This window comes from Triticum dicoccoides, chromosome 5B, assembly GCF_002162155.2.
Source record: "Triticum dicoccoides isolate Atlit2015 ecotype Zavitan chromosome 5B, WEW_v2.0, whole genome shotgun sequence".
Taxonomy (NCBI): Eukaryota; Viridiplantae; Streptophyta; class Magnoliopsida; order Poales; family Poaceae; genus Triticum; species Triticum dicoccoides.
In genome coordinates, this window is record NC_041389.1 from 566,591,170 (window position 1) to 566,619,057 (window position 27,888).

Below are 27,888 nucleotides of genomic sequence, written 5' to 3' on the forward strand. Positions count from 1 at the left end.
GGTCTTAACAAAGTCCTTAAGTGTATCCTCAGTGACAGTGGAGTGAACCCAGTTGCATGAAGTAACCGTCTTTGGCGGCATTGTGAAGCAAGAAGCCTAAAAGAAAGGAGTAGTTTTTACGGTTTTAGTTGATTCATTAAGCCGGAGGCAAGGCACTTCAGTACATATTCAGACTGGTAGGTTAAAAGGGGCCTAATGATATATGACTAGCTACAACTGGTCGTGTAAGCCGCCATGACCATATGGGCATCTATCAAGGGTGAAATCTGCTAAGTGTTGAGTAAACAGGTTTGACAAAGTGGAACAGGTGATTTGGATCAGTAGCAGTTCAGAAAATGCAGTAAATTCTAAAACATAAAAGCGGCAGCAGAGGAGTTCTTGGGATCGGAAGGGATCTTCTATGAAGGAAAAAGTCTGCTGGCATTAAAAGAAGAGGCTAAACTGCTACCGCATGAGTTATATGCTATATTCGGATCAAAGCTACTAAGGTCAAAGAGGAAGGCGAAGAACAGTGAAGAACAAACAAAGAACAGGGCTAACCCTAATGCAGATCTGGAGCATGGGAAGGTGAATGCTTACGGATGCAGATGAACTGCGGTGGAGCGTCGGTGTTCTCTGGTCCCGTTCAGGTCGATGCAGCGGCCAAGGGCGAGGAGGATGGTGAGCTTCACGGCGGCGGCGGCGCACAGGAACACAGATGCATCGCGAGAGGAGGAAGACGAGAAGGAGAAGGCGGGAATGAACGAAGGGATGTGTGACCCTATTTATAAGGAAAAAGTTAACAGATGGGCACGAAAAAAGAGGAGGCCAAAGAATGATTATCCAGCGGTTTAGACGCCTCGATTTTCGGAAAGGTCATTAAAGACAAAGATCCGTTAAGATATATTGGATATTGTGTGAAATTTATGACAGGTGACGTCATGGCGGGTTACCACGATCGCAGAAGATGATGTCATGGTGGGTTATGAGATCTCGCACAAATGAAGGCAGAAGAATTTTTTCTAAGTGTTGAAGATTGACATGAATAAATTCAAATCAATCTGGGGCCTAATGTTGGGGATATAACTATTAGGTATGACCCTCCCAGGAGGGGCCGGGTTATACCTATGACGGTTCATCAATATGAAGCCCACGAGGATATTGAAGATGGCGGCTCATGGGGTGAAGGCCCAAGAGCGACTTAAGGCCCATAGGGTAAACCGCCATATGTGTATGACTTATATTGTAAGGCAAGTATAGTTAGTCACCGAGCCGGACACATTGTCTATGAGCCGGCCGGGACTCCGTGAGCCGCTGGGCGTCAACTTGTGTATATAAAGGGATGACCGGTGGCAGTTCAGGGCAAGAAAAGAGAGATCGTAAGCTAGGTCAAGCGTATTCGCTCCCTGGTCATCGAGACAAAAGCAATACCACCACAAACTGGATTAGGCCTTTACCTTCACCGCAAGGAGCCGAACCAGTATAAACTCCTATGTCCTTTGTCCTGTTTAACCCCTTTAAGCTAGCCTAGTTGTGATGGCTCCACGACTAAGTCCCTACACTAGGATATCTGTCGTGACTATTGCACGACAGTTGGCGCCCACCGTGGGGCCAGCGCACGATGGTTTCGAGTTCTTAAAGGGCAGCTTTGAAGGGATCAAAGGATATGTTGTGAGCCAGATGACCAAGAGTCGTTGTGGCAAGCTCTACATCGACGATGCAGGCTGAGGCCCTGAGGCCGGCTCAATTGAGTACGGGTACCGGGTCCAATTCGGCGAAATTCATGTCTTCATCGGCAAGATCGGCGAGCCGGGCCCTGAGCTGGACATCTGCACCGACATCATCGAGACGGCTCAACATGCAAGACCCGCCCGGACTCAGCCCACCATGAAACGTGCCTTCGTGGGATTCATCCATGAGGCGGAATTTGATGAAGGATCTATGTCAGGTGGTGAGATGGCCATCTATTCTGACGGTGAGTCGACCACGGGCAAGACTACTTAATTGTATCAGCTACAAGACGGCGGGCTTGGGGGCTATTCCGATGGCAACAGTATTCCGGATTCCTATGAGCCGCCGAACATGGTTGCAATCTTCATGGCCGGAACACAGCCTAGGCAGAATTCTTCGACTGCAACAACCATGATCTCCGGGTCAGCAGCAACAACGGCAGCCGGGGCAGGAGGCCCTGTGCACCCGCCAGCTCAGGTTTTGACGGATTTGATGGATAAACTGACAGATTTGTTGACAGCAGAGCTTAACCCAGCGAATCAAGCTCATCATAGTGCGGAGATTGCAAAACTGCGTGATGAGGTAGCGCAAGCCAAGGAAGACCTGGTGGCTGAGGACGTCAGGATGGCCGCAAAGCGAGCTGCCCTGGATGCTCAGGCGTAGTGCATTCAGTCAGAGGCTTTCCGACTTACGATGGATCAAAACTCTTCAAATGAAATCATGAGGCGAAGGCACAAGTCTCGTCTACCTCCGGTTTACGAGGCGAGAAACCTCTTTTGCACGCCTGGAGCAGGGACCAGTAACCCGCCAGAGATAAGCCGGGTTGCAACGCTTGGAGCTGGAGTGCCGACTCAACTGCGCGTGATAGAGCCGCCCCGTCTGAAGAATACTCCGCCTCAAAGCATGCCGACACCATCGGGTCATTATTCTAATCCTTTGGATAATATGATTGTTGTGGCGACACGTTTGGTGGCTCTCCCAGTGGAAGGCGATTCTCCAGCGGCAGTTGAAACACGGAGGGCCAAGGAGCTTCTTCAAACAGCATTGGTACAGCAGGAGGCGTACTCCTATAGTCAAGATAGGATTCATCCGACCCGTCTTACAGCATTGGTATAGCAGACACATGGACTCACCGGCCGTTTCAAGCAATGCCCAGCGCCATACTCTTACAGCGTTGGTATAGCAAACACATGGACTTACCGTCCGTTTCAAGCGATGCCCAGCGCCGTAACCAGCCGCGTGGGCATGACCTGGCGTGTGATGGTGCTCATGGCTTGGTCGATCAGGACAGGGTACGTCATGAAGTAGAACAGGCGGCTCAGCAGGCGGTTTATCAACAGCTTCCGGTTTATCCGACGGCTTCAGTGGAGGCGGGTGTGACCTCTAGAACCACGGGTGTACCATGCTTGGTGCCGGCTCTATGGAATGAGCGTATGCCTAAGGATTTTAAAGGACCTCGCAAGGTGCCTAGTTACACAGCCGACTTACCTCCTAAGGCATGGATTGAGAGTTACAAGCTGGCCATGAAACTGTTGGAAGTCAGCGATGTTGCGTGTGCCAAATACTTCACCATGATGCTAGATGGGACGACCCGTACTTGGTTAAAAGGGTTGCCTGCCAATTCCATCGGGTCATGGAGCGAGCTAAAGGCCCGGTTTATCCAGAACTTCAAAGATACCTGTAAACAGCCCGTGTCGATTGTGGATTTGGATGCTTGCGTCCAGGAAGAGGGCGAGTTAACAACCCATTGGGTGCATCGGGTCAAGGCTATCCTGCATTCATCGGACAAGATCAATGCCGGCTCAACCATCCTAATGCTAGCGAAAAATTGCTGTTTTTTGCCTCTTAAGCAGAAACTAGGGTGGATGAAGCGTGATTGCAAAAAAAAAGGGGGAGCTGATGGTGGCTCTAATTAAATGCTGACTCTGATGGTACCAAGTACCCCTAGTCTGATGATGACAAGTCGGGAAAGGAAAAGAAGAGTGGCAACACTAAGGGTCTGCAGCATAACCCGGCGAGTCAGGGGGGCAACGGTAAGCGCAAGGCTGATGGTAACTTGGATTTTGTGGCTAATACCAATACGCATAATGATGGTCAGCGTTGGAAGGGGAGGCCGCCTCCTCGGACCGGTGGATCAGGTCCCAATCTTGAGCAGTTGCTGAATGAGCCCTGCCCAAAGCATGGCACGAAGGAGAGGCCAGCCACTCACCTTTGGAAAGATTGTTCAATTATGAGGGCTTTCAAAAACTCTAATTCATTCCAAAACCACCATGGGTCGGGCGGTGGCTCTGGTTCTGGTAGTGGTGGTCCTCATGGCACGGGTTACGGTGGTGGCGCTTCTAATTCTAGCTTCCAGGGTCACCAAAACCATCAAGGTAATCAGGGCGATTACAATCAACAATCCGGTCAGGGGGGCAGCAGCAGTCTGGATATCAAAGTCATCTGAATCAGTTGAATAGTGGGCAGTATCATGTGTTCACCACAAGTTTATGCAAACGGGATTAGAAGCTTCATAAAAGGGCTGTGAACGCCGTTAAACCGGCAGTTCCCCATTACTTGCGGTGGTCCGAGCAGCCCATTATGTGGAGTCGAGCGGATCACCCACCCCGGGTTGATAATCCGGGTCATTGGCTTTGGTGGTAGCACCTCAAGTTTGTGGGGAACTGCCGTGACTATTCCACGACACATTAATTCCCCTGAGGGTTCCGATAACCCTCCGGCACTCCGGTTTTATCTGAAACTTCTCCGAAACACTTCCGGTGTCCGAATCTAGCCGTCCAATATATCAATCTTTATGTCTCAACCATTTCGAGACTCCTCGTCATGTCTGTGATCTCATCCGGAACTCTGAACAAAGTTCGGTCATGAAAACACATAACTCATAATACTAATCGTCATCGAACGTTAAGCATGCGGACCCTACGGGTTCGAGAACTATGTAGACATGACTGAGACACATCTCTGGTCAATAACCAACAGCAGAACCTGGATGCTCATATTGGCTCCTACATATTCTCTGAAGATCTTTATCGGTCAAACCGCATAACGACATACGTTGTTCCCTTTGTCATCGGTATGTTACTTGCTCGAGATTCGATAGTCGGTATCATCATACCTAGTTCAATCTAGTTACCGGCAAGTCTCTTTACTCGTTCCATAATACTTCACCCCACAACTAACTCATTAGTAACAATGCTTGCAAGGCTTATAGTGATGAGTATTACCGAGAGGGCCCAGAGATACCTCTCCGAAACACGGAGTGACAAATCCTAATCTCAATCTATGCCAACCCAACAAACACCTTCGAAGACACCTGTAGAGCACCTTTATAATCACCCATTTACGTTGTGATGTTTGGTAGCACACAAAGTGTTCCTCCGGTATTCGGGAGTTGCATAATCTCATAGTCTGAGGAACATGTACAAGTCATGAAGAAAGCAGTAGCAATGAAACTGTAACGGTCATAATGCTAAGCTAACGGATGGGTCATGTCCATCACATGATTCTCCTAATGATGTGACCCCGTTCATCAAATGACAACACATGTCTATGGTTAGGAAACATAACCATCTTTGATTAACGAGCTTGTCAAGTAGAGGCATTACTAGGGAGACTATATTTTGTCTATGTATTCACACATGTACTAAGTTTCCGGTTAATACAATTCTAGCATGAATAATAAACATTTATCACAAAATAAAGAAATAAATAGTAACTTTATTCTTGCCTCTAGGGCATATTTCCTTCACAGACGTTCGGACCCTCGCGAGCCTTCGGACGATCAGTGACCATCGGACGTCCAACGCCTGTGTGACCGCCCGCGTGTTGGGCCAAAGCCACTTACCCTTTCTTCCACTAAGACTATAAATAGACCTACTCCGCCCTCTTTCTAGGGTTAGCAATGTGATAGCTCATATTTGGGATAGAGCTTTACTCATCCACTTAGTTACTTCTCCTCGGAGCTCATGACCTCTTCGGAGAAGATCCCCCAAGCGGATTCAAGACCCCATCACGGGAAGACCCTTCAAGACCTCCTCACGAAGAATGCCTTTTGTATCATCCTTTGTTGACCTTGAATCGTGTATCACTCTTTGTGTTTCGAGGATCTAGCATATGTGTGACCGGATCTTGTTGGTTGAGTGATTTCTCTTGTGTTTCCCCTCGTGTTTCTCTCGTTTTCCCCTCATGCTCTTTGTGTTCTTCGTAGGATCCCCTCCAATCGTGAAAGATCGGGCATCCAGGGTTCTACCCTACATCAACACATGTTCCAAATAGCTCGGAACATCCGGTGCAGCTTCCGGTCAGGTTTTGTCGGACTAGGAGAGTTTATACCGCGGTCAAACTCTCTGGATACCATGGAACCTTCCCATAACTACCGAGGGCTGAAACCTCCATGCATTAAGAGAGGTTAGACTTTTGGTGCAAAATCTTTGTAAATCCTAGAACTTCTGAGCCACATAGAAAACGTGTCGTAACAGTTGGATTTGGGGGTTAGCTATAAATATCCCCCTTTTGCCCCACGAAGAAGGTGACAACTCCCTTCTCTCTCTCTCATTCATTGTTCTTGCTCAAATTACTTGGAGATATCCTCCCCTTTCAATCAAATATTTTGGGAAGTGAAAAGAGAAGTGCTCTATGTACACTTCCATCAAGCAAAAGTTGAATCCCCTAGTTTCTTTGGTGGGTCTTGTTATTCTTGGAGGTTAGAGACTCCTGGGCGGTAGGAGTCCCCGGTGAGAGATCAAGTTGTGATCTTCTTCGATGTTTTGTGAAGGTTTGGAGGCTACATCAAGGTTTATCACTAGTGGTTGAGAAACACATTCGTTGCAATATCTCAACAAGAATAGGGTGAGTCTTCATGGTAACATCCATCCTTCCAACGGTGACTAGCTTTCCTCAAAAGAAGTGAACATTGGGATAAATCCTCGTCTCTAGAGTCTCTGGTTATCCCTAACCCTAACTCTTTAGTTGTGGTTTATTTTTGTCACTTGACATTGCATTCACTACATGATATTGCATTCATCTTATCGGTTTGTTTATCTCACTGTAGCAAGTTTAGGCACACCTTTATAGTCCGCATGGCCTAAACTTACTAATAATTATTTAAAAGTTACAGTTGTTGTTATTCATCCCCTTCGGGCCATCTCGATCCTTTCAGCCACAGACACGTCGAAGATGCGGTGGTTCGAGGCACCCTCCACGCGGTCGCAGCTTCGGTGTTAACAACCACTGCGAATTAGGCAAGCGCGGCGGGAAACTCCTGGAGGTGTGTGAGCACGAGAGGTGTACAAATAGATTTGTTATGTAGTGAGAAGGTACTAAATGCTAGACTCCAAAGCGGTAAGGCAGAAACTGGGCGAGTCTTAATCATTGCACTTTGAAGGCGTGGATGATGATTTTTATAATTTGAGGACTTACATGACACCCCCTGAAATGTCTCGAGGATCCACATTGCACTCCACTGTTATATTTAGGATGGAGGCTAGCGGTAATGTAATTTGGAGGTCTACATAGAGGAGTAAGATATAGCCAGACAGCGAGTTTATATAGGTGTTTCTATACATAGTTTGAGGTCTACACAGAATTCAAACGACCTAGTAGGTGTGAATGAGTGATCGACCCGAGATGCACGGTGTCACACTGGAGAATATAGCTGTACAGCAGGAAATGAAAAACAAATCAGAATGATAGTATGAAGTCTATATAAATATATGGAGCCCACAAAACACACATTCCATTCCATTTGAAATGTGTCACAAAAAGGGCAGTCGAAGGAAGCAACTGACAGACATACTGGAGTCAAAACAGGCATTGGAGAGCCACCAACCAAAGTCACGTTTCCGGCAATACATCCATCCTCGACACCAACTAGAAACTCTTTTGACGACGAATAAATTGCAAACTGATGCTATCGGACTGTAACCAAGGTGTAACTGACTGACTGACTGACTGACTGTAATCGAGAACCGCCGAGACCATGTAGTAACTTGTTTCTCACTTTCGTTAATCTATCTCTCTCTCTTTTTTGTTTTATCTTATCCTCTCTGTGTGTTTGTGCAGTTTTTATCTTAACCTATGATGATCACCGTACCGTACCGTACCGATCGTGGTAGTATCTCATATGCAGGGGAGGGGAATGGAAGGAGCTCAGCTTCAGCAGTAGGAGGGAGTGGCGAGGGCCAGGTCCGTGCCCACCACGGTGCTCATCCCTCCGGCCTCCAGGTTGGGCATGGCCATCCTCCTCCCCCCCTGCTGCAGCAGACTAGCACCGCAGGGCGACGACGGCGAATCCTGCGCGCATACATGTCATACATTGATCGATCAGCCTGCTGCCTTGGATTTGGCGGGAAGGGAGATGGAGAGGCAAGTGTACTACTAACCATGTGGCGCAAGGTGAGGCCGGCGAAGGGGTGCAGGGCCGGGACGGTGAAGCCTGCGGTGAAGAGCGGCTGTGGCTGGAGGGGTGACCTGGGGCTGGGCAGGGCCAGCAGCTTGCCGGCGTTGGTGGTGGACGACGCCGACGGCGGCGTGGAGAAGTAGTCCCCGGCCCCCAGCATCGCCTCCTCCGCCATCACCACCTCAACTCTGCGGGGGAGCTGCTGGTGGTGGTGGTCGATGCTGATGCCGCTGCTGCCTCCCCCGCTCCCGCTCATGTCCGTGCCGCTGCTGCTTGGCCACAGGAACGTGCCCTGTGGCTTGCAGATGCGGAAGCTGCTCTTCCTCGCCGTCCTCTTCTCGCCGGCCTGGGCCTGGACGGCCGTAACATCTGAACGCTGCCTGCTCTGGCTCTGGCTCTGGCTCTGGCTCTGGCTCTGCTCACCACCACCAAAATCTAGCGCCCGCCTCCCCTCGTTCTGACCCACAACAGCCACCTCCTCTATTCCAGTACTCTTCAGCTTCTCTGCCAACAGAAATTGCTCCTGTGGAGTCAAAATGGAACACAGCTGTTTATTTAGTCCAGGAACACAGATAGCCTAGGACAGAGTGCAGTAATTCTATGCAATGCAACAGGGCTCTGCACTGCAGTACCTACCTTTAAAGACATGAAGGAGCTTGAGAGAGAAGCCATCTGTTCCTCCAGCTTATCATTCTTTTCGACTACAAAATCATACTTATCCTGAAAAACAAGAACCCAGCTCATCTCAGTTAACACTGCCAGAATGTACCGCACACTTCTACAGCAGAATAAGCAGAGAACATGCTGACTAAATCATCACATTCTTAAGAACCTTCAAGTCCTAGTTAGATAGATAGACATCACAAATGCAATGGTGGTGGTATGCAAATAGTGGGAATTCAGTTAGCAACATGACTGTACCTTCAGTGACCGCACCTCCTTCTTTAACTTACTATGTTTCTGAACCACATTCTCGTAGGTGTCCTGTAATTCAACAATGCAAGGTCATATATTTACTTACTTGCAGCTAATAAATGCTGACCAATGTGCATATACATATATATAGCTATCTAGAAGTTAAAAAGGATAAAAAAGGTGATCAACTAATGCTAAATTCTCTGAAAAACAATCTAAGACTAACATGTACAGTTTGCTTAGTATGGGATGAACTGTTATAATTTCTGAAGGCACTTAATTACCTTCAAAGACGACACCTGCTTCTCTAGCTTTTCATTTGCCTTAACCACCTTCTGGTACTTCTCCTGAGAAACAAAACAAGCAAAGGAGTGGCTTAGATATAGTAGTAAAGAGTAAACCAGAACAATGAAACCAAATTCTTAATTAAAAACTACTCCTTCCGTCTGAAAATACTTGTCATCAAAATGGATAAAAGAGGATGTATCTAGATGTATTTTAGTTCTAGATAGATCTTTTTTTATCCATTTTGATGACAAGTATTTCTGGACAGAGGAAGTATGTCCTTAACACCTTTTTATACATTGTTAGTTGGGAGACCAGATTAAAGATGATCAGAAGTGCAGTTCCAAAAGGCTTATGTTCAAGAATGATTTTTTTCCTCACAATGTAGGGAGGCAGTTTCTTCACATATATGCACCTTCATAGACTGAGAAAGTACTAAAGAGGGGAAGAATCTACAGGTCCCAGGTTGCCATTATTATAAATGTACCCATAAGAAACTTCAGAAAACACAGAATCTAGGCTAACACTGCATAATAACATTTGATCAACTGAAGAAACTGCAAACTTCCTGCTTTGGGTGTTGGGGGATGTGGGGTAAATCATGTTGTTAACTTTGCGTATTTTGTCCCGGAAGAGAAGTTTGTGTGTTTGATGCAGCAATAAAACTTTGTATGTTTGAAATCACCTTTCCTCAGAAGTACAGAAAAGAGGAACAGAGGGAAATGCTTGGAATAGGGAAATCGACAGGATCTTATAATATGAAGGATATGGTTACCTTCCATGAACTGTAAGCTCTTTCAGCCTCAGATTTCGCTTCCTTGCCCAGCTCCACCATGTTAGAGCTCAGCTGCTCCATGTTCCTTGACATCACCAAGAAGGGGAACAATGTTGGAAATCAAGCAACTTGCTCCATTGCAGGCGAACGCATCAAGGGGAAACTGCGATGGGCAGTCAGAAAAATGGATACCTTTTGACATCATTGAGCTCCTCAGCGAGCTCCTCCGTCTGCCTCTTAATCAGGAGATCACCGGCAGCTGGGGACACGTCATCACCGGGCTTCCACCCGGGCGGCGGCACCCAGTACGGATCAGCCACGCCGGCCTGCCGGCGCACCTCCGCCAGCTCGGCTGGCTCCAGCCAGTACTCCATGGCGCCATCCGCGTTGTGACGGCGCCGGAACCGGTCCGTGCTGCCATCGGGCACCCTTCCGGCCATGTGCTTGAGCAGGTGGTCCAGGAGTCCGGTGTCGCCGATGCGCTTGCGGGCTTGCTCCCGCAGCGCCTGCCGCATCACCGGGGCGCCGAGGGTGGCGCCGCTGGAGCGCATGATCTCGAGCAGGCTCCTCTCCGCCGCCGCGTACCGCTCGGCCGACCACCGGTCCTTGCCGCGCCGAGGGTCGCCGTCTCTAGACTCCACGTGGCGCCTCTTCTGCTTCTTGGGGCTCTTGTATGGCTTGCTCTTCTTCTTCTTCGCCGGGTTGCCGGGCTTGTCCTTGCTTCCCTCTGCCTCCTCGCGCTTCCTCTTGGCTCTGATTGAGCTCCTCCTGTCATCTTCCTGCGCCGGGCGCTGCAGCTCCTTGACGCTGGCCTCTGTTTCGTAGCCGCCGATGCTGGCCTCCTTGGCAACTTCGCGATGCCGGCCAATGTACCTGACGCGGCGCCGCACGCCCCACCCGGCGCCATCGCACTTCAGGGTGGCGAGGAGGCAGGAGGTGACCGCCGGCGCCTTGGGCGGAGCCGGTGGAGCTTCAGGCGACGACAGCGCGTCCTGTTCCGTTGCTGGGCCAGACGACGCGCTGAAGTCGAAGACGCAGGGGTTGACAAGCCAGAAGCTGTCCTGGTGCATCTCGCCCTCGAGCTCCTGCTCGGCCACCCGGCGGCGCAGGATGCGCGCGGCGTGGTTGCTGCTCATGACGAAGCGCTCGTCGAGCTCTGGCCCGGCGCTGGGCGCCCGGAAATTGGAGAAGAAGCTCCGCAGCGCCAGGAGGGACGGGAAGCTCACAGTGATGTCGTGGCTCGTGTGCTCGCTCACCTACATGCACAGCCGGAGATCACATAAGAAACAAGCCAGATCAAACACCTCGTACTCCAAGAAACAGTGACAGTGAGGCACAACACACTCTAGAGCCACCTGCGTTGCACGGTGAAAAGTGACAGAAGAGAAGACAGAATTCTTACCTTAACCACGCGTATGGACTTGAGATAGATTGGAGATTCGGGGGGCAGCATGTCGTGGTCGATCTCGTAGAACCCTCCTGCTGACCAGACCAAATCACCGCGTGAAAAACAATTCCAGCAACTTGGCATGAACAGGAATTAATGGAGGATTGCACAAACCGTTCCATTTCTGAGACCAGCATTGCTCACTCACCAGCATGATAGGTGGGGATGGCAGAGGTTGACAGGCTCTGTCTGCTGACGGGCGAGCTGGGCGGTTGGATCTTGGGGCTGCTATCATCATCCTTGCCAGTTCTGTTGTGGACTGCAGACCTCTTCTTGTAGTAGAACCTGGGCACCTGTGGCCTCTGCGAAAGGTTGTACAGTCAGAAGAGGGGAGACAGATGCATGATTCGTGTAAATAAAGAGAATCAAGGAGAACAGTGGGACTGAAATGGAAATGCTTTTGGGGGGTGGACGTGTGATGGGAAAGACCCAGTCATGTTAAAGAGAAACACATTTCAACACCACACATTCCAACCACATTGTACCAATTCAGAATAATTTGTTTCCTGTTCTTGTTGGATAATCTAACAAATTGCAGATACTGTCTATTGTCTACTGGGTGGTTAGTCTCATCTGCTCCATATTTGGGGTTTGTGTGTAGCCAATATTTAGTACTGGACACATTTTCAGACTCCTTACAATGACAGCTGAAATCGAACTAGAGTACTAGTTTCAGCCATGCAAGCATCCGCCACGTAAGTATTCGGGACAAATTGAGAAAATTCATTTCTAGTTGCAACAATAACTAGTGATTCAGCTAAATCAACAAAAAGTTGCTAAAAGTGGCACTAGCTGAGCAAGCTACTTTCAGTCTTTGTGTTTTCAGTGTACTACTCTTGAGCAGATTTAGCACTGCACTTGGCATGTGTCATCTGTTCAAGGATCAGTTGCACCCAAAGATGCACCGATGCATGCATGCTTCATCAACAGACCATCATAATGACAGGAGGCTTCACCTTAACACCAAACAGGAGCATCTTTAGTAACTACCCCTACAACTCCAGTTAGCAACATTAATGAATGCTTTTCAACAGAATTCTGTTCATTTAATGTGCAAATCACATTCCATTTTAGCATGGTGGTCCGGATCTGGTTACCATGCATGCACTAGTAGCCCTTCTATCTTTTCTACTATCCGAAATGCAATCCAGCCTCCGATTCTACTTTAGCTGCCTACTAGCCTTGGCAACACGTACACACATAATTTTCGCAAATTAATTAATTAAGCGAGAACGCATTAACACGGAACTGACCAACTAGTGATCCATCTACCACTTCACTGCGCGCTGATGTAACAAACTGACACTACATACACCGTGGTCGGGGGCACATGCATAAAACATCCCGTCGTATCAACCTCAACCGTAACGTTAACACACACACACACACAGTATATATGGATTAAAAAGTGGACAGATCCAACAGATTGCCCCAGATGAACAAAAAGGCAAAAGCAAGCCGAACTGGCAAAAGAAAAAACTGGTGATCTTCAGGTACGTAGGTAGGCACGCACGTACCATGGGGGAGTCCTGCGTGTGAGCCGCGCACGGAGGAGTGGTCCTCACCGCCTCCGCCTCCATCTGCCTCCGCGTTGTCTGCCGCAGGAACAAAAGCCCACGGATTAACCACTCGTCGATCCATCCAAGATCAGTGCACGCGAATAGAACTGCGAAAGCTTGCCAATCAAATCGAATCGAAGAATTAAAACCCTAGCCGATGCTCCTTGCTGCCATTGCCGACCCCCACAGAAGAAACAAGCGTGCGAAAAAATCGGGTAGATGTCCCAAAACACGACGGGGAAAAAATTACGGGGCAAACGATGGGCGACCCGGAGTGTGGAGCGACCAAGGCATTGCGTCGAGCAGCAGCAGCGCATGTGGTAGTTCCTCGCTGACGCCGCTGCGAGAATAAGGCAGAAGAAAAGAGGGGAAGGCCTCGAAAAGCAGCGGAAAAACCCAACCGAAATGGACAACAAAAACACGACGCTTTTGCAGGCAGATCAAAGCGGCTTTGGGCCTGCCATGGAGTCGCCCAGCGCGGTACGGAGCGACCCCCGCTGCTGCTCCATGCTCTGGCAGGCCGCCGACGACCGAAACACGCAAGAGACCATAGGAAAAAAAAAATCACCTCGGCGCTTTTGAAAACCACGGACCGTTGCTGCGCACGAGGATCGGAGAAGGGATCTAGCTAGCGCCACAGAAACGGCGGAAACGCAGGCGAACACGAGAGGAAGCCACGCACGCACGCGCGCGTGCTTCGATCGAAAACCTTGGAGACGAACGCCACTCACCGTGGACCGCGCCGCCGCCGCGGCCGCCGGTGCTGGAGGAGGAGGAGGCGCGCGCGCGCGGCTGCGTGGCGGATCGGCGGCGAGGGGAGGGGAGGGGAGTGAAATATGTAGGGCCGTACGGAATGCGGCGAGGTTTGGTGGGGAGGAATAAAAATAATTAAAATAAATCAAGCGGGCGTGCGGGCGTGCGACGAACTGGGCGGATGGATGGGTGGATCTGAAAGGCTGGGGTTTTTGGGTGCGAGGCTAGGGCATGGCTGGGTTTCTCCCCGGCCGTCCTGATGGATGGATGGATCGATCTCCGGCGGCCGCGATTAAATAGAGTGTGGGAGGGAGGGACGGGGAGAGTGCGTGCAGGATCTTGCTACGTAGGGGGAGAGGAGGGGTGTAAAGCGAGGGACGTGTGTGTGTGTGACTTGTGGCAGGGGCAGATCGTATCGTGTGCTGTGCCTGCAGAGAGAGAGAGAGAATGGCAGGACAGTGTAGAGGAAGGAACGGAACGGCCACCCAGCCAGCGCCTGTGGTGCTGTGGGCCTGCGGCCGCGGCGGGAGGCAAAAGTAAACCAACCGCCTTTTCCTTCCGTCCCCTGTTGCAAGCAGCGACGGAGGCGCCAGCTAGCAGCGGTCACGCGCGCCGCGCAGCGACGGATCCATCCCATCGGAGGCAATCGATCGCTCCGTCCTGCCACTCGCACTGCCACCTGCCATGCCAACGCGTGTGCCGCGCGCGTGCGGTGCAATCGGGCTTTGGACTAGTTTAACTTGACTGATTACCCGTTTAGGGTAAACGCTGGAGCATTTCCATTGGAGTGTGTGGTGATTAGTGGCGTAAATTCCCTCCTACTCCAGTAACCGCCCGGGGGCATCATCATTGGACTGTGGCCCCAGCCGCGCCCGCTTGGTCGCTCCCGCCACCCACGCCACACGCCACGCGCGCCTCCTTCCCTCCTCGACCTCTTTTCCTTCCCTCCTCCTCACACATTTTCATTTCCAACAAACATGTTTTTTTACCCGCCCACAAATGCTACTCTTCTACACTCAAAAAAGTACTGCCGCACTGCTATGTACTACTAGGCACAACCGAAAAATTAATCTCCTTAACGTGTATGGTTGCAAACGGGGTGGGCTGGCTCGCATCCGCACGAATCTTAAAGCAGCCCAGGGCATGGCTCGCCGTAAACCCTCAAATCAGAAATTTCCAGCGAGCCAGCCTGAGTGCGGCGCAAAAAGGATGCAACTCACACGCAAGAGGGCAAGGCAAAATCGAGTGAAGTTGGCGGAAGATGGAAATCGGCCGAGGCGGGATGGCACCAAATCTAGCCTCATCGCCACATTTACTCGGTCACCACTAGCTCTACCACAAGCACTCCCTCTGTTCTTGGCACTGGCGGCGGCGGCGGCGACTCGGATGCGCTCAAGCGGACGCAACAACAACACTCTCTGGTAGCAGGAGCCGCTTCTCCCCTTCCTCTTGGCCACCGTCTGGTCCTCCTCGACTCAGTCATGGTTCATGTTCCTCCACAAGAGGGTACAAAGCCGGTACGCAACATGGAACACCCCTTTCCCCTATGTTAAGTCGGTTGTTAGGCCGTCAAGCAAGGTGTAGGATTGATTTACCCATTGCTCAACGCACCCTCGATATCAACTAGGTTTTGGACGCACGGATGAAGCTGGTAGTTCAAGCAACAACACTGACAATTGTGATTCAACCATGGCCCATGTTCATCCACGAGAGGGTTGTTCGTCGTGTTGATAAGCATGTCATCTATTATGGTCCAATGTTAATCCGGGATCAAGAGAGGATGGCGAATCTAAACTACATGTTGTAATGCCTTGATATGCTTGTATTATTCTGCTATAGCCATAACACCTGTTGTAATGCCATTTCAGGATTGCATTGGGGCCATAGATGGTACTCATGTCACCGCTAGAGTGTCGAGGTCACATCTACATCATACATGGGTAGAAAGCACTACACACGCCAGAATGTGCTTGCTGCTGTTGACTTTGATATGAAGTTCATGAAGGAAATATGCCCTGGAGGCAATAATAAAGTAATTATTTATTTCCTTATTTCATGATAAATGTTTATTATTCATGCTAGAATTGTATTAACCGGAAACTTAGTACATGTGTGAATACATAGACAAAACATAGTGTCCCTAGTATGCCTCTACTTGACTAGCTCGTTAATCAAAGATGGTTATGTTTCCTAACCATAGACATGTATTGTCATTTGATGAACAGGATCACATCATTAGGAGAATGATGTGATGGACAAGACCCATCCGTTAGCTTAGCATTTCGTTACAGTTTGATTGCTACTACTTTCTTCATGACTTATACACGTTCCTCAGACTATGAGATTATGCAACTCCCGAATACCGGAGGAACACCTTGTGTGCTATCAAACATCACAACGTAACTGGGTGATTATAAAGATGCTCTACAGGTGTCTCCGATCGAGATTAGGATTTGTCACTCCGTGTTTCGGAGAGGTATCTCTGGGCCCTCTGAGTAATGCTCATCACTATAAGCCTTGCAAGCAATGTGACTAATGAGTTAGTTGCAGGATGAAGCATTACAGAATCAGTAAAGAGACTTGCCGGTAACGAGATTGAACTAGGTATGATGATACCGGCGATCGAATCTCGGGCAAGTAACATACCGATGACAAAGGGAACAACGTATGTTGTTATCCGGTTTGACCGATAAAGATCTTCGTAGAACATGTAGGAGCCAATATGAGCATCCAGGTTCCGCTATTGGTTATTGACCGGAGATGTGTCTTGGTCATTTCTACATAGTTCTCGAACCCGTAGGGTCCGCACGCTTAACGTTCAATGACGATTTGTGTTATGAGTTATGTGATTTGATGACCGAAGTTTGTTCAGAGTCCCGGATGAGATCACAGACGTGACGAGGAGTCTCGAAATGGTCGATATGTAAAGATCGATATATTGGAAGGCTATATTCGGGCATCGGAAAGGTTCTGAGTGATTCGGGTATTTTTCGGAGTATCGGGGAGTTACGGGAATTCACCGGGAGAAGTAATGGGCCTTGTTGGGCTTTAGTGCAGAGAGGGAAGAAGGGCCAAGAGGTGGCACGCGCCTCCCCCCTGCCCAAACCGAATTGGACAAGGGGTGGGGGCGCAACCCCCCTTTCCTTCTTCCTCTCCCTCTCTTTCCTTCTCTCCTACTCTAAATAAGAAAGGGAATCCTACTAGGACTTGGGAGTCCTAGTAGGACTCCCTATGCTTGGCACGCCCCCTAGGCCAGCCGCCTCCTCCCTCCCTCCTTTATATACGGGGGAGGGGAGCACCCCAAGGACACACAAGTTGATCTTTAGCCGTGTGTGGTGCCCCCTCCATAGTTTTCCACCTCAGTCACATCATCGTAGTGCTTAGGCGAAGCCCTGCGCCGGTAACTTCATCATCACCGTCACCACGCCATCGTGCTGACGGAACTATCCCTCGGCCTCAGCTGGATCTAGAGTTTGAGGGACGTCACTGAGCTGAACATGTGCAGATTGCGGAGGTGCCGTACGTTCGGTACTTGATCGGTTGGATCGCGAAGACGTTCGACTACATCAACCGTGTTACTTAACGCTTCCGCTTTCGGTCTACCAGGGTACTTGGACACAGTCTTCCCTCTCATTGCTATGCATCACCTAGATAGATCTTGCGTGATCGTAGGAATTTTTTGAAATTGTCGCGTTCCCCAACATTTCACATATATGCTGGCTGAGAACGATCAGCACACGAGGCTAACATTCCAAGTGACATCATGAGTCGTCCTGATGGCATCAATATTCCCAATGGCAAGTTCTACCTAGGAGATGCTGGCTATGCATGACGTCCAGGTGTTCTTCCACTCTTCAAGAAAATCAGGTACCATCTGAATGAGTTTGCTGGTAGGAACTATCCAAGGACTCCACGGGAATTGTTTAATCTGAGACACTCCAGCCTTAGAGTTACGATTGAAAGGGCATTTAGAGCTCTGAAGTATAGGTTCAAGATCCTGGATCAGAAGCCATTCCACACTTTCCCCATCCAGATTAAGCTTGTTCTTGATTATTGTATTCTGCATAACTGGATCGTGTAGTGGGGTTTTGATGAACTGGTGCCGGAGGAGGAAGATGTGACGCCTGACAATGTTGTCAACTCCAGCCATGGTGTGGAGGCATGTGACGCCCCCGACTTAATCCTGCACTAATCATGCATGCAAATGCGCACGATCAAGCTCAGAGACTGTGATGCCCTGATTCAATCATGCACTAATCATACATGCAAACATGCACGATCAAGATCAGAGACTCACGAGAAGATATCACAACACAACTCTATGACACAAAGGATAAACTCCAGCATTTATGTTACAAGCTAGGGGTCATGAGGACCCGAATACATAAGTCATCAAGAAAATAGTATCTGAGTACAGACATAGTTAGACAAGTTTGCCTTAACAAGGCTGAGCAAAACAATGCCACTAGATCGAAAGGCGAGGCCTCCTACCTGGGACCTTTGGACTACTCCTGGTCGTCTCCATGTATTAGGCTCCGCTGGGGTAACCTGCATCCGCGGTGCCATCATCTATTGCAGCAACCAAGTTGAGAGAGAAGGGGAAGCAAAGCAACTGTGAGTACTCATCCAAAGTACTCGCAAGAATCTACACTACATATGCATCGATATCAATAAAAGGGGTAGCATATTTGGACTAAACGGTAGAATGCCAAAATAAGGTGGGGGGTGAAGCTAACCCTATCGAAGACTATGTCATCTGGCAGCCACCATCTTGAAGTAGTAGAAGAGAGTAGTTGGTATATGTAAGTACATCTAGTGCCACCCCTAGTTGGTTTTGGAGTATTGTCGGTGTCAAAACCGGCGGATCTCAGGTAGGGGGTCCCGAACTGTGCGTCTAGGCGGATGGTAACAGGAGACAAGGGACACGATGTTTTACCCAGTTTCGGGCCCTCTCGATGGAGGTAAAACCCTACGTCCTGCTTGATTAATATTGATGATATGGGTAGTACAAGAGTAGATCTACCACGAGATCAAGGAGGCTAAACCCTAGAAGCTAGCCTATGGTATGATTGTTCTTCGTCCTATGGACTAAAACCCTCCGGTTTATATAGATACCGGAGGGGGCTAGGGTTACACAGAGTCGGTTACAATGGTAGGAGATCTACATATCAGTATCGCCAAGCTTGCCTTCCACGCCAAGGAAAGTCCCATCCGGACACGGGACGAAGTCTTCAATCTTGTATATTCATAGTCTTGGAGTCCGGCCAATGATGATAGTTCGGCTATCCAGACACCCCCTAGTCCAGGACTCCCTCAGTAGCCCCTGAACCAGGCTTCAATGACGACGAGTCCGGCACGCATATTGTCTTCGGCATTGCAAGGCGGGTTCCTCCTCCGAATTCTTCATAGAAGATTGTGAACACCAGGATAGTGTCCGACTCTGCAAAATAAATTCCACATACCACCGTAGAGAGAATAATATTTACACAACTCCAATCTACTGACGTATTTTGTAGCATGACATCATGCCACGGCCAAGCCTTTACTCGAATTGTTTTTATTGTTCCACCTCAACGCGTTTAGCGAAGCGGTTTCCTTGGCACGTCTTGTCGAACCAGAGATCGTGTTCCCCTTATTCCGGGATTCCCATCAATACGGACGTGGGTAACCCAACCGCGCCTGTTGGCTCGCCCCCTCCATCGAAGGCGAGTCCAAAACGGTTACGGGGACGACTCTTGGTATTCAACCTCTTTATAATGGGACCAAGGCCTATTCCTTTTCTTCAATCGAATCCGCTCCTCGCCTCGAGTTCCAACACCCAAGGTTCCAGATTCAGGTGCTTCAGACCTTCGACAATGTCCGGCTCTGACCTACAGGGCTGGTGGATGCCCTCTTCCGTCACGGAAGAAGATGTGCTAAAGCTAAGAGACGCCAGGTACCTAACTGGCGAAATTTCGCATAGGCTGCCCGTACAAGGGCAAGTTATTCCCACTCCTGAGCCTGGTGAGAGCGTGGTGTTCGTGTCTCACTTCCGTCGAGGTTTAGGCTTCCCGATGGATCCCTTCGTGAGGGGGCTCATGTTTTATTATGGGCTGGAGTTCCATGACTTGGCTCCAGAGTCCATCCTCCACATCTCATCTTTCATCATTGTCTGTGAAGCCTTCCTCCGCACTACCCCTCACTTCGGATTATGGCTCAAGACCTTCAACATGGAGCCGAAGATGATCGAGGGGCGACATGCAGAGTGTGGAGGGGCTGTCATAAGCAAGAGGGCTGATGCCCCATGGCCCGAGGGCTTTTTTCAAGAGGAGCTTGGTTTGTGGCAACAGGAGTGGTTCTACATCACCGCTCCCAGGGGCACCAGATGGGCGGCGCCGCCTGCCTTTCGCTTGGGCCCTCCACAACAGCTGGCGTCATGGGTCAACAAAGGGCTTGACTGGGGGCCGTCCAAGGACGTGCCATTATTGCAGGGCCGTATTTGAGACCTCCAAGATAGGGAGATCAATCTGGTTGTGGTGGCGCAGGTCATGCTGATTCGGCGCCTTCTGCCCTGCAAACGCCGCCCCCCTCTGCCTGTGGGAATTCAATCCGGAGGGACTGCGAGCTCTCCAACACTTCATGGGTGCGACACCCGTGGAGATGTATAAACTGTTCTTCGGATCACAAGAGATGTGTCCGGACCTAACCGAGGACGCAGGCCTGAGCTGCAATCACCCGGATACTCAAGTAAGTAGTCTTGTGCCCGGACATGCTGTCCATACATTTATCATAAACTTGCCCTTTAACCAGCTATCCCTTGAACAGGAGTGGATAGCAAGAGCAAAATTGATATGGTGTCTGGCCCCCCTCCCTGAGATCACGCCGGATCCGGTGTTAATCAAGATGTTGGAGGTTGCGCCTTCGGAAGAGGGCGAGGGGGTAAACAGGGAAACTACCGCCTCCGCTAGGGAGGCTCTTAAGAAAGGGGTGATCGAGAATCCATCCTTCCAGGAGGAGAAGAGGACCATTTCTGAAGATCCGGAGGCCAAGGCCTCAAAGCGGGGGAAGAAATCTTCAGCAGAGGGCCCTGCGCTAGGAGAAGCCCCGGCCGCATTGTTTCCCCAAGGGAATCAGCCCTCCAGCGAGCCGTAAGTAGAAAGGGGAGTTTTGTAATAAGGGACATCCCTGTATTTTATTTCTGAAGATAACCGAAGTTTTACTTTGTAGTTCGGACCTCAGCCCTTCTCAGCAGAGCTCATCTTCGGGGGATCTTTGTCCGGAGATGATGGAGAGCGAAACGCCTCCATCTGCCGCGCCGTCAGGCGGGGCGGACGATCCTGAGGTATCGTCACGGAGGGTCTCCCCGAGTCCGGCGGGGCCGGAGAGTTCGGCACCGACTGGTGTACGGCCGGAGGAGCTGAAGGATCTGCTCGGGCGGGCGTCTATCTCAGAAGATCACCGTACGTTGATGAGTATGGTGATTGAAAGGATTTCATCCGCTGAGAGCGGGTTGTATGAGGCCGTCAAAAGTTTACTGACGGGGTTTGAGGTACGCGAAAAATGATATACCTTTTGACAGCTTTGCGCATAGAATGCGCCCTGTATAGATAGTAGCCCCTGAGACTCGGTACGTTGTCGAAGGTGACAGCGTACCGAGGATCATAATCTCAGTTGTAAGATGTCTCCTTTCCTATATAGGTGGCGAAGCGTTCGGTGGACAGCCGGACTGATGGATTTGCCGAACTGAAGTGGCAACTTGACATTGCGGATGCGGACATCGCGCTGGTCAATAAGCGACTTGACGAGTCACAAGGTATGTGGCTTCTCCGCGGACGCCTTGTAAGGGAGCGTGACGCTCGTGCCTTACAACATGTATGCTTAATGCAGATGGCGCCGCTGCTATGGAGGACCTTCGGGCGGAGCTTGCCCGAGCCAAGGAGCAAGCCAGGAAAAGTAATGCGGCTGCCTTGAAGGCGGCTGAAGAGCTAAAAGCCGAACAGGCTGCTCACTGCCGAAGCAGGGAGGAAATGGCCGAAATGGCCGTGAAGCTGAAGGATGCTACCGACCGCTATGAGGTTCTTTAAAGAGAACGCCGAGCGGAGCAGGAGGACCTGAAGAAGGCCACCGCCGAAGCCAAGGATGTTCGCTCCGCGATGAGGGCTACTAAGGAGGAGCTACGTCAGGCCGGGGATATTGCGGCTGGAAAGCCTTTTCTGCTGCGTAGGAAGTTCACGGATCCGAAGTATGCTCAGTTGGGCCAGTTGTGGGGTGCGGAGGATGCTTATCTGAATTTGGCAGCGAGTGCTGCAGACGCGGTCGCACACTTCTGGGGCCAAAAGGATCACGGAATGGAAGAGCTTTTTTGGTCGCAATTCCATAGTCCGGAGCGTCCACTTTCGTTAACCGATCGGTTAGCCGAGTGGGCTGAGCTAAATAGGTTGTCCGGACTTGCCATGAAAGATGTCGTGGCTCATTTGTGGCCGGGAAGGCCCGAGCCGAAGAGTTATTTTGGCTTGTTGTAGCAGTTCCTTGATGTGGTGCCGCATATCAAGGCGATTAAGCGGTCGGCATGCATAGAGGGTGCGCGGATGACTCTCGTCCGTGTCAAAACATACTGGGCAGAGATGGAGGCCACCGATGTTGCATCCCAGGACTCGGACAAAAGCCGATTACCAACCGAGCACTATTTTGAGGAAGTCCTGCAGGGCGCTCGTTTAATAGAGTCGCAGTGCTCGAAAAACGTTATGTTCAAATGACATGTATGATTTGTGAAACCATGTTTCAAATATAATATAAGGCCTTTTATACTTGGGAGTTCAAGTGTTGAAATACCTCCTGTGCGGCCATTAACGTATATGTGTATATAACCTAAAAGATGGCAGTCTTCGGCTTCAGCCCCACGCACATAGTGCGGGGGTGTTTGCAAAAAAAAGCGCATTTTCACACTTAATCCAACGTCTTGGTCCTGTGAAGGAGGTGATAGCATAGCAAACTAGGCAACCGGACTATAATGCTTTATCACTTTCACTTAGCCATAGGAGTTCGATGGTGGGGCTACTATATATCCCCCAGGTGCACTGCGCTCTCCGAATTTCGGGGCACGTATGTGCCTGACCGGGAAATGGTCCTTCGTTAAAGAGGAGGAATTCTAAACATTCCGGTGGTCGATTGAGTGATTGACCAGTCTCTCGCTATATCATGACAGTCAGTTTTCGGCTTTCTCTACTGAGGTGCTCACCTGGATGAATCGGGGCACAATCGCAGCAGTTCTCCTGGTGCCGCGTTAGCCGATAGAGCGGAACATAAGGCAGCAAAACACAGGAGCCGGGCAAACCCAACATTTGACCAAAGACATGATTCGGAGCTGATGCATATAAGGCCTAACTCGAGACGCCGAACACTCCCTAAGGTATTCGGTCTTTATGAAAACGGGCAGAACAATGCCCTAAGCCCCTAGTGTTCAGGTACGCGCAAAAATTTCTGACGCGGCCGATGCCAAAATGCCAGATTCCTCCTCGGTTATAGCAAAAAACCGGGGGATGTGTCCTCGGTTATAGCAAAAAACCGGGGGATGTGTATCAACAAGAGACAGTAAGAAAGGTTTACGCAGGGTCTTAATCTGAAAAGAATCCTTGCAACGGGTCCCTACTGCACGTCTGCGCCTGTGTCTCCGTTGTGCCGTATCCTGGACGGGTGTCGCACGGTGTTCATCTGTAAAAGAGGAGAACTTAGTTGAAAAAGAGTCCGTGCGAAAGATGTATAAACAGAGTATGATTCAAATAATGAATAGAATTGGGATTTATTATCTCTTTTTGTGCATGCGTGAAGCCCCTTGTAAAGGGGTACGCGGCTAGTAAGCCCCTTGTTTATTGATACCGGACTCGCCTAACCGTGTCCGGGGTCTTGGATGACCTGTTTAGGGGCTTTGATCAGCAAAGCCGGATTAGTGTGTGGCTGTCAAGGCAGTCTCACGTTCTTCCGTAGTCGAGGAACACTCAAAGTTACCCTTTAATGAGATGATGCCACATGGACCGGGCATTTTGAGTGTAAGAGACGCGTAATGCGGTATTGCGTTAAAGCGGGCGAAAGCTTCGCGTCCCAATAATGCTTGATGGCTACTTTTAAATTGGGCGATATGGAAGACTAGCTTTTCGCGACGGAAGTTGTCGGATGAACCGAACACAACTTCTAGTAATAAGGAGCCCGTACAATTGGCATAAGGGCCTGGCGTTACTCCTTTAAAGGAAGTGTTGCTATGGTGAATTTTGGTAGGGTCTATCCCCATTCTGCGGATTGAGTCCTGGTATAGCAGGTTTATATCGCTGCCCCCATCCATTAGGACTTGTGTAAACTGTAGCCCGTCGATTATAGGATCCAATATCAAAGCAGTCCATCCTGCGTTTCGAATACCTCTGGAGTAATCCTGATGGTCGAAAGTAATTGGTTGTGACATCCAGTTTCGGGACTCCGCTGGGGTGGACCATGCGGCGCTTACTTTAGTAGGTGCCGCCCTATTTTTCCTTGTTATCACTTGAAGTGAATTCACTGTTTTGACTTCTTGTGGGAAAGTCTTTTGTTTCCCGGCGCTTTGCTTGTGGGGTTCATCGTGGCCCTCACTTGGTGCGTCGAGCCCCTTGTGTTCGGCGTTAAGTCGGTCGGACTGCTTAAAGACCCAACAATCTCTGTGGGTATGGTTTGCAGGCCTCCCGGGGGTACTGTGGATTTGGCATATCTTGTCCAAGATTTTGTTTAGGTTGGATAGCTCGTCGCTGTTCTCCTTGAGAGGCAGTTTTTTGTTGTTCTGCCGAGAGCTTTTGAATCCGGCGTTGACTGCCGTGCTCTTTGGACCATTTCCTTTAATCTGGCGTTGGTCCTTGTTGCGCCGTGGTTTCCCATTTCCATCTCTGACCTCAGATGTACTTGGGCCGCTGGTGCTGCATCTTGCCAGCCAGCTATCCTCTCCCGCGCAAAAGCGGGTCATGAGGCTTGTTAGTGCGGCCATTGTTCTTGGCTTTTCCTGGCCGAGGTGTCTAGCGAGCCATTCGTCTCGGACGTTGTGCTTGAAAGCTGCTAAGGCTTCGGCGTCCGGACAATCGACTATCTGGTTCTTTTTGGTGAGGAACCTGTTCCAGAATTTGCGGGCTGACTCTCCGGGCTGTTGAGTTATGTGACTTAAATCGTCTGCATCCGGAGGGCGGATGTAAGTCCCCTGAAAATTTGCCCGAAATGCATCCTCGAGCACTTCCCAACTTCCAATGGTATTTTCTGGGAGGCTTTTGAGCCAGTGCCGGGCTGGCCCTTTGAGCTTGAGGGGTAGGTATTTTATGGCATGGAGATCGTCTCCTCTAGCCATATGTATGTGTAGGATGTAATCCTCAATCCAGACTCCGGGGTCTGTTGTTCCGTCGTATGCCTCTATGTTTACGGGCTTGAATCCCGCTGGGAATTCATGATCCAGTACCTCATCGGTGAAACATAGGGGGTGTGCAGCGCCCCTGTATTTGGGTGTGCCATTATTTTCAAATGCTCAACGTGTTGTGTTACCTTCTGGAGCTTGCTTTCTTGGCCCATAGATGGATCTAACCGGGCCATCCTTTTTGCGAGGATCCTTATGTGGATCGCGTGCCGATTTGTGTGCAGCGCCGCTTGCCGCTCTTTGTTTGTCATGTGATCGTTTATCCGACCGGGCGGCCTCTTTGTTTTTTGATTTTTGGGGCTCTACGGCCTCCTCGTCAAATTCGGGCAACAGTTTGTGCTTCGGGTAGCTCTTTGCTTGGCGACTATCGCCGTATTTGTCTGCGGTCTTGAGTACTTTGCTCCATCTCATTCTGAGTACGTCTTCCACTGTTTTGAGCTTCCGCTTCTGCTTCTTCAGGCTTCGTGCAGTGGCGACGAGCCTTTTGTGGAGGTTCTTCTGCTCCAACGATGTGTCCGGCGTGAGATCATCCGGACTGTTGTTTTCGTCGGAGATGGGTTGCCTCTCCAATTCATCCTGTTTGGATGGTTGCTTGGGGGCATGTTCATTGTCCATTGGTTCGCCCTGCTCTATGGCTGGGTCTTCATGGGTGTTGCCGCTGTCGAGGCGGGACTTTGGGCGGCGCTTGCATCGCCATTTCGGCTGTTTTTCGAGGGAATTTTCCTTCGCAGCGTCCCGTTGTTCCTCACTATCGCTTCCTTTAGGTGTATCCACCATATATACATCGTGAGTTGAGGTGGCCTTCCAGTGCCCTGTAGGCGCTAGTTCTTGGTCGTCTCCGGCATCGTCGTCCATATCGTCGATGTCTTCGGAGTCGAAGTCTAGCATATCGGTTAAGTCATCGACAATGGCTACAAAGTGGGCGGTGGGTGGGCGTTGAATTTCTTTGTCGTCCGCATCCCAACCTACCTGACCATAGTCCGGCCAGGGCTCTCCTGATAAAGAGAGAGACTTTAGTGAGTTCAGGATGTCGCCAAAAGGCGAGTGCTGAAAGATGTCCGCGGCAGTGAGCTCCATGATTGGCGCCCAATCGGATTCGATTGACAGGGGCGCGGAAGGTTCGGAGTCCAGAGAGGAGTCCGGCACCTTGGAGTCACGAGCTTCACGAAGGATAGGATTGGTATTCGACTCTATCACCGTAGAGGTAACAGCCCCCGAGGTGGCGTCCAGCCACCCGTCCTCGATCGGCGCAGTCGGCTCCGAGCTAAGGGTCGGAGCGGACACTTGTGTGGCCTTCAAGGCACTATCCGGCGGCAGAGCTAGATCATGCCCATCATGACAGTGCAGCGCGCTTGGCTGTGGCTCGAATCCGTCGGAGATCAAGCCTCCGCGGATGTCAGCCGTGTAGTTCAAACTTCCAAATCTGACCTGATGGCCAGGGGCGTAGCTTTCGATCTGCTCCACATGGCCAAGTGAATCGGCCCGCAGTGCAAAGCCGCTGAATACGAAGATCTGTCCGGGGAGAAAATTCTCACCCTGGACCGCGTTGTTGTTGATGATCGAAGGAGCCATCGGGCCTATGGGCGACGACACAGAGGAACTCTCAATGAAAGCACCAATGTCGGTGTCAAAACCGGCGGATCTCGGGTAGGGGGTCTCGAACTGTGCGTCTAGGCGGATGGTAACAGGAGACAAGGGACACGATGTTTTACCCAGGTTCAGGCCCTCTCGATGGAGGTAAAACCCTACGTCCTGCTTGATTAATATTGATGATATGGGTAGTACAATAGTAGATCTACCACGAGATCAAGGAGGCTAAACCCTAGAAGCTAGCCTATGGTATGATTGTTCTTTGTCCTATGGACTAAAACCCTCCGATTTATATAGACACCGGAGGGGGCTAGGGTTACACAGAGTCGGTTACAATGGTAGGAGATCTACATATCAGTATCGCCAAGCTTGCCTTCCACGCCAAGGAAAGTCCCATCCGGACACGGGACGAAGTCTTCAATCTTGTATCTTCATAGTCTTGGAGTCCGGCCGATGATGATAGTTCGGCTATCCGGACACCCCCTAGTCCAGGACTCCCTCAAGTATTGACGATAAACTTGGTTGAGGGACTAATGTGTTTGTGAGAATTGCAGGATAACACATGTAGTAGTCCCATATTGATTCGGTTTACCTACCAGAGATGACCCCTAAAAATGTGTGAAGACATTGAAGACAATGGTGGTCTGTGAAGACATTCACATTGAAGACTATGACACGAGAAGACATCGCGTGAAGACTATGGAGTGCGAATACATAGTTGTTTCGTAGTTTCCTTTTCTTCTTTGTTGAGTCATAGGAACCACCGTACTGTTAAGTGGGGTCCAACTGAACAAAGTCAGAGTGACTGATGTGATGCTCAACCAAAACCTATGTCTTCGAGCGAAGACAATGATAGCAAATCTTATCCGGGGCTGGATGAGTCAGCTTGGCTTGTAGCCCAAGCTAAGCTGCCGTGTGTGTTTGAAATCTGAGCGTTGGACACGTGTCAGTTCCTTAGTGACCCAGGGTCATTCTGGACAAATCAGGTCAGGTTGCCTCATGGCTATAAATAGCCCACCCCTACACCATAAATTGACGGCTGCTCAGAGTTAGTGCACGGCT

The 27,888-nt window shown here is 50.1% G+C and overlaps 1 protein-coding gene across 3 annotated transcripts; it reads right to left on the bottom strand.

Annotated features, from left to right (window-relative positions):
* Nucleotides 1-7,395: 7,395 nt before the first annotated feature.
* On the bottom strand, nt 7,396-13,867 carry LOC119311664 (protein AMEIOTIC 1 homolog). Of its 3 annotated transcripts, none has more exons than XM_037587335.1 (11): nt 13,820-13,867; nt 13,047-13,124; nt 11,678-11,831; nt 11,485-11,561; nt 10,275-11,338; nt 10,083-10,167; nt 9,307-9,369; nt 9,029-9,091; nt 8,744-8,827; nt 8,091-8,630; nt 7,396-8,001 (listed from the first exon to the last, which is right to left on the bottom strand). In XM_037587335.1, exons 2-11 carry the CDS (start codon nt 13,107-13,109, stop codon nt 7,864-7,866), a joined length of 2,331 nt encoding a protein of 776 aa, XP_037443232.1. In that variant the 5' UTR covers nt 13,110-13,124; nt 13,820-13,867; the 3' UTR covers nt 7,396-7,863. The 3 variants fall into 3 exon arrangements, with proteins under 3 accessions (XP_037443232.1, XP_037443230.1, XP_037443231.1); XM_037587333.1 differs by having other exon boundaries at nt 11,485-11,564; XM_037587334.1 differs by lacking the exon at nt 13,820-13,867 and having other exon boundaries at nt 11,485-11,564; nt 13,047-13,438.
* Between the last annotated feature and the right edge of the window lie 14,021 nt (nt 13,868-27,888).

Coding starts and splice junctions, on each gene's coding strand:
- LOC119311664 (XM_037587333.1), bottom strand. CDS start 13,109: ATGGAGGCGGAGGCGGTGAGGACCACTCCTCCGTGCGCGGCTCACACG. Junction 11,339..11,484: donor AGTCCATACGCGTGGTTAAG/GTAAGAATTCTG, acceptor CTGTGCATGTAG/GTGAGCGAGCACACGAGCCA. Junction 9,092..9,306: donor AGCAGGTGTCGTCTTTGAAG/GTAATTAAGTGC, acceptor GTTGAATTACAG/GACACCTACGAGAATGTGGT.